Source organism: Vidua chalybeata, chromosome 22, assembly GCF_026979565.1.
Source record: "Vidua chalybeata isolate OUT-0048 chromosome 22, bVidCha1 merged haplotype, whole genome shotgun sequence".
Classification (NCBI taxonomy): Eukaryota; Metazoa; Chordata; class Aves; order Passeriformes; family Viduidae; genus Vidua; species Vidua chalybeata.
In genome coordinates, this window is record NC_071551.1 from 3,838,977 (window position 1) to 3,845,688 (window position 6,712).

The 6,712-nt window shown below is 57.2% G+C and overlaps 1 protein-coding gene across 1 annotated transcript; it reads left to right on the top strand.

Moving 5' to 3' along the window:
- Positions 1-4,218: 4,218 nt before the first annotated feature.
- On the top strand, positions 4,219-5,333 carry MRPS16 (mitochondrial ribosomal protein S16). The gene is made up of 3 exons (XM_053962659.1): positions 4,219-4,301; positions 4,374-4,631; positions 4,710-5,333. Exons 1-3 carry the CDS (start codon positions 4,289-4,291, stop codon positions 4,847-4,849), a joined length of 411 nt encoding a protein of 136 aa, XP_053818634.1. The 5' UTR covers positions 4,219-4,288; the 3' UTR covers positions 4,850-5,333.
- The last annotated feature ends 1,379 nt before the right edge of the window (positions 5,334-6,712 follow it).

A 6,712-nucleotide genomic window follows, 5' to 3' on the forward strand; every position in this document is an offset into this window, starting at 1 on the left:
AGTCCAGCCACTGACCCGTCCACCCCGGGCCATGTCCATGTTACGGCTCAGCAGAGCCTGGCTTGGTGCTGTAGTTGATGCAAGGTATGAGAGGAGTCCAAGTGACCAAAACAAAGGTGGAGTAGAGATGCTGGCCCAAAACCACCCAACAGTTTCTCTTGTTAATTATTTCCTATTGCATTTCCTAATTTCTGTTGTTCTGGACAAGGGCAGGGAGTGACAGGTCTAAAGTGAATGGCTTCAGACTGGCAGAGGTTTGCAGAGAAGCTCTACTTTGCCAGATCTGCTGCTTCCGCCTTGAAACGAAGCGTGACGAAATCTTGCAGTACTTGTGAGGCCAAGCTGGGGTTTGGTGGTAGCAAATGTGGCTTTTTCCCTTTTTTTTTCTGCTGTAGAAGGGTGTGGCAGCCTAGGACCAAGGAAGGATGGAGAGCACTGACAGGTGACAGCATCCACCTGACAGTAATGTTTATCCCCTTGCCTGAGGTTGCAAGACCTGTTTGTGTGTGTGTGTGTGTGTGTGCATGATAGTAAATAAAAAATAAGTAAAATGGGGGCCAAAAGGTTCTTTGGCAGCCCTGGCAGGTGGCAGGGCCCCTGTGGGGTTGGGATACACGTTCCCACTTGTGTCCCCAGCTGATGGGATCACAGTGACCACGCCAGCACAGAGCTGTGTTGTGCTGCCAGGACAATTGCTTGGAAAAAGGAGAGGAAAAAAAACCCTAGACTAAACAAAATAAACGGGAAAAGCTCACCCAGGCTGCAGCAAGGCCAAGGTTTCCAAGGCTACTGCAGCCACACTGCCAGCTGGGACACGGCCGCTTTTGGGGTCATTTTGTACAATTCCAGGCGTGCGTTGGTTGAGCCGCTCGTGACTCGGGTTGTGTTGGGTGGGAGGTTGCTGAATGAGGAGTTGGTTTCTTGGTGCAAGCCTTGCAGGTGAGGGGGCCGGGCAAGGTGAGCCTTTCCAAAACGCTCAGGGTGTTTCCAGCTGAAATCCCACACCACGACCATCGGGAGCCGCAGAGGGGCCGAGGCTGCCGAGCATCCTAAAACGGGGGGAGGATGGAGGGAAGGGAAGGGGATGTGCTGGAGTCCTCCGTGCAAAGTGTGGAGGTACCAGTTTATGCTGGGATTGATGGCCAGGAAAGGGGTTTGGCAACGCAGGGACGAACCTGGAGCCACCTCCAGCAGCGTTCCCTGCCTGTCCCTTGCCTGCTCCCAGGATGCAGCCGTGGAATTCTCCACCTCAGACAACAACTTCGTCCTTCGTGATTCAACTCCCCCCACGGCACCTTTGTCAACAGCTGCCAGGTCCAAAACGCGGCCGTCAGGGTGAGGCCGGGGGACATCCTGAGCTTCGGCACTGCGGGAGCGTCCTTTGAGCTGGTGCTGGATGGGGCTGCCCAGATGGGGGGGATGCCCGGGCAAAGGTGGGTGAGTTCTGCTGCCCGGGGAAAGGTGGGTGAGTTCTGCTGCCCGGGGAAAGGTGGGTGAGTTCTGCTGCCCGGGGAAAGGCACCCAGCAGAGGTGGGTGGGGATCTCCAGGGAAAAGCACCCAGCAGAGATGGGTGGGTGTTGCTGCCCAGGGAAGGCTCCAGAAGCAGGAGCTCGCTCCCAGCTCCTCCGGGCAATCCTCGGGAAAGGCGAGGGGGTCAAACGTAAAGCTGGAGCTCCCTCTGCTGAAGAAGCTCGGGCAGTTTGTAAGGAAAAGGAAAAGCACGGGACAGGGCTGCATTAGCAAAGGTAGATCTGGAAAACGTCCTTTCCCTCTATTTGCGTTTTATGTTTTCTCCCAATCCACTTACTAAGAGGAAAGTTGGGGTTTAGGTCAAACCTAAAGCAATTGAAAAGTTCCAATATAATTTTTGCCATTTTGGCTCTTGGAGAATCCAAGATGCTGCCTAGGTAAAGCCAGGTGGTGCTGGAGCAGTGAGCAGTTGGATTCCCAAGGGCAGGTGAGCACAGGATCGGGTCTGCACAGGGACACAGAGCCTGTCCATGGGGTGCCTTTTCCTCGCTCTGGGATCTTCCTTTGGAGGAGCAGCTTTGAAGCCTGACCCTGTTGCCTGCAGGGAGGGAACCACCTCGGCTGTGAAGTGTCTGGCAGGGGAGGGATCGCTCCTCTGAGTCTGAGAGGAAGGTGCTGGGCAGAGGAGCTGGGAATCGCACCCTGCCATGCCCAGACAGAGACTCTGTCAGGATTTTGTGCCAGTGGGCAGCAGCATGAGCAAAAGCAGCAGGGCTGGGATGTGCCCTGGGAGAAGGGAAGGTGCTGGAGGTGCAGGGAGCCTGCACTGGGGTCTGGGGCTCTGTTAACAGCTGGGGATTGCAGGACCCACACCCAGGGCCAACCCTGCTGGCAGATGTTTCATGCAGCCCTTGTCACTGAGACCTTGCTGGTGGCTGGTCCCCACTGCCCTGGAAAGCTCTGCTCATCAGGAGAGCAGCACAGTGTCCTAATTGCCAGTCTGACAGGCCCAGCTGATGGGAACACAATGAGAGGCTTTGGTTTGTCTGGGAGAATGGGAGAAACAAATGGGATAGGACCATGTGTGAGCCAGGAGAGCTGTGAAAGGAGTGCTGCTGGATGGTGCAAACGATGTGCAGAATTAGGGCAGTCAGATGGAGAGGGAAAAGCTCAAAAAGCAGAAAACCCCAATCATTTCCTTCCGTTTCAGCAAAGGTCTGGATGCCTGATTAAAATCTGATCCCTGGACAGTGGGAATGGGAAAGGACTAAAACTGTGCTTCCACTGAGATCTGTGCCTGGGTTTTGTGCAACACAGAGGGTGTGAATCCAGGGCTAAAATCCTTCCTTAAATCTTGCAGATAACTTGGTGTTTTCCCACCGTAGATGCCCCGTTCCCCCATGGAGCATCACACAGGGTGGACTGGGCAGCTCCAGGTGGTTCAAAGCCCAAACCCTGGACTCCTGCATCTCCTCTGTGCCTGCCCTCGCTGCAGGAGCAGCTTCCCCTGGCTCCCTGGGCAGTGGGGCCCCAGAGCCCCCGGCCACGTGCCCCATCTGGTGCTGCTAAGGCAGCCTGGGGGTGGAGCACGGCTGGTGCCACCTCTCTGACACCTCCAGCAGGACCCCTGTGCTGAGGCCAGGTACTCCATGATGCCAAAACCAGCCATTTGTGTCCTGGTGTCCTCACAGAGCCGCTTCATTGGAGCAGAAAAGTGACAAGAATTGAGCAACATTGTCCCCTGGAGCTGATCAAAATCCATGTGTGGTCCTGGGTGGCATTTGGGTCAGGGAAGAAATGAGCTGTGACATCCCAAGGGGAATGCTGTTGCCCTTGCAGAGGGACATTTCCTCTTGTTTTTCCTGGTGTGGGACCCAGAAGGGCCATGACTTGATCTGCACCACTGACTCCTGTGCCTGTTCCTGGCTCCTGTTTGAAGTGGTGTTTTTTCCTCCTTTGAAGTGGCTGCCTCGAGTGAAGGCACTTTAAAATAGATCTGTATCCAATGCACCTCTGGAAATAGAGTATGTGACAGAGCAGGGCAGAGGTGAGGGTTTGGGCTGGAGAATGAGACATTTTCCTAAAACCTCCACCCTAAAACTTGCTTTATATATATTCCTATATTCTAAACCCTTAAACTCTAAGTTTCCCACCCCGTGACTTTACACACTTCTATTCAAACTCCACAGCCACAATCCCAGTTCTATCATTCCATTTTGGGAGCTTCTCCACGGCCCCAGCTCAGTGCAGTGTTCTCCTGGGGGTCAGTGCCTGGCAGCACAGAAAATCCAAAATTCTCAGTGACCAGGGTTCCAACAGCTGCTCCTGGCAGGGAGGGAGGGTGGGAAGCGGATGATGCTCAAGGTCCCGTCCAGCGCAGGGGTTCAGGGATTCTCTGGATTCCCTGGTTTCTCTGGATTCCCTGTTTTCCCTGGATTCCCTGGATTCCCTGGATTCCCTGGTTTCTCTGGTTTCTCTGGTTTCTCTGGATTCCCTGGTTTCTCTGGATTCCCTGGATTCCCTGGATTCCCTGGTTTCTCTGGTTTCTCTGGTTTCTCTGGATTCCCTGGATTCCCTGGATTCCCTGGTTTCTCTGGATTCCCTGGATTCCCTGGTTTCTCTGGTTTCTCTGGATTCCCTGGATTCCCTGTTTTCCCTGTTTTCCCTGGATTCCCTGGATTCTCTCGTTCAGGGATGCCGGGAGGGTCAGGCACTGCGAACAGACTCCAACTCCCGGCAGCCACCGCGCGGGCCCCGCCGTGCGCTTCCTGCCCCTTACGTCATCTCCGCGCGCCGCCCGCGGGCCGTGCCGCCGCCATGGTGCAGCTCGGTGAGTGCGGCGGGCTCGGAGCGGCCCGGCCCGGCCCGGCCCGGCCGTGACCGCCCCGCGCTTTCTCCGCAGGGAGCCGCCTCCTGAGGGGCCGCGGCGGCCACGTCGTCATCCGCTTCGCGCTCGGGGGCTGCACCAACCGCCCGTTCTTCCGCATCGTGGCGGCCAACAGCAGGCGCGCCCGCGATGGGAAGTACCTGGAGCAGCTCGGCTGCCTCGACCCGCTGCCCAACGCGCACGGCGAGAAGGTGGCGGGGCTCAACCTGGAGCGGCTGCGCTACTGGCTGGGCTGCGGCGCGCAGCTGTCCCGGCCCGCCGAGAAGCTCCTGGGTAGGCCTGGGGCGGGCGCAGGGATGGGGACGGGAGGGCCCGGGCTCGCTCCCGCTCTCACCGCGTCTTACCGGGCAGGGCTGGCGGGATTCCTGCCGCTCCACCCCATGACGGTGACCGGTGCCGAGAGGCTGCGCCGGCGGCGACAGCGCGAGCAGCAGCCCGAGGCTGCCCCTGCGGACGGCTCGGCCGAGCCCGGCACCGGCACCGCGCCCTGACACGGCCCGGCCGGGGGAGTCCCGAGCGGCCCGGGTCTGCTCCGGCCCGGGTCCGCTCCGGCCCGGGTCCGCTCCGGCCCGGGTCTGCTCCGGCCCGGGGCTGCTCCGGCCCGGGGCTGCTCCGGCCCGGGTCTGCTCCGGCCCGGGGCTGCTCCGGCCCGGGTCTGCTCCGGCCCGGGTCCGCTCCGGCCCGGGACCGCTCCGGCCCGGGGCCGCTCCGGCCCGGGTCTGCTCCGGCCCGGGACTGCTCCGGCCCGGGTCTGCTCCGGCCCGGGACCGCTCCGGCCCGGGGATGCTCCGGCCCGGGACCGCTCCGGCCCGGGTCTGCTCCGGCCCGGGACCGCTCCGGCCCGGGTCTGCTCCGGCCCGGGACTGCTCCGGCCCGGGGCTGCTCCGGCCCGGGACTGCTGCAGCCTGCCCGGACCCGAGGATTTCTGCCCTGTCGGTGCATCCGACCCCATTAAAATGTTACCTCTGCACTCTGCACCGTCCGTGTGCTGCTTTCTCCAGACTCCTCCCAATCCAGGTTCGCTGTTGCCACATTTCATGCACAGAAGAGGTTTTGCTGCTCTGATGCAGCTGCAGAGGCATTCCAGGAGGAAGTTCCCCAGGCACGCCGTTGGCTCCAGCGCTCTGCCTGCAGTTGTGGCACGTCCTCTGCCTTTGGCCTGCTCCACTTGGCAGTGTTTGACTCCTGGCTGTGATTTACTGTAACAGAGCAGTCCAGCGGTTCAGGGCAGGCCTGGCACAGGCAGATGCAAAGGGAAGTGCAGCTGGTTTTCTGTTTACTTTCTCCAGAGGTGTAGATAGTTGTGCTGCCCTGGCAGTCCCGAGCACACCCTGCAGACATCAGGAACCTGGGCTGGCCAGTTTTGTTTCACAGGGAAAAGGGCCGGTGTTTGTGCCCAGGGGCCTGTGGCCCTGAGTGGGCGTCTGCCTCCAGAAAATCCCAACAAGCATGGATGTGTCCCAGACCCAGCCTGCCACCACCAGAGAGGTTCTGGGCCTGTTGGTTCATTTAAAAGCAAAGGAGAAATATTTCAGTCTTACATAAAGAGGGACTGGGGGAGTGAGTTACAAGTCCTACTATTTAATCCCATATTTGATCCTGTTCCAAGAGACAAGAAAGCCACCAAATCTCTCTCCTACTTTAGATGCACCCCTAAGCTTTTTGGGGTTTCCTTTGGTGCAACTCTTAGATGATTCTACAAATGTCAGGCAAAGACAGGTTTCCAGTGTTGCATCTCCATAAAGCTGTTAGTGTAACCAGCCCAGCAGAGGATCAGTTGACAAAACACTTTAAGAAAAGGGCCTGGCTTGCTCTCACAATACTGAGAAAGAGTGGTTTTATTTCTGCTCATGGATGAAAGATGAGGTGATTAAAAAGCTATTCTTGGAAGTGACTGAGGCTATGGAAAGTGGCATTGTTTTTCTGTTACACTTCCCTCTTCTTCCATGCATGTGATATGTTCAGCATCACATTTTCTCTAAAATGCAAAGTGCACTCTGGTGCACTGGTTTCTAGGAAATTCCTCTCTAGCTTATTCCAGATTTCCTTTCCTTGCTCCAAGGGGAAGGTTGGCATCAGTAGTGTTTTTCTTACCATAATCCACAGGCACCACACAGCTTTTCCTCTCTGGAGCTTTCCCCTTTGAACACAAGGTCTGTCTGTAATGCTTCTTTTAGACAGTTCTGTGGAGCCCTGGCTTCTGGCCCAATTTAAAAAATACAAACAAAACCAAAACAAAGCCCACATAACACCTCAGCCTTACCTTGTTATTAAATAAGAAATCCCACAGCATCCACAAGGCAGTAAAAGAGTTGTTTCCGTGCCCTTTCCCATGCTGAGAGCTCTGGGGCTGC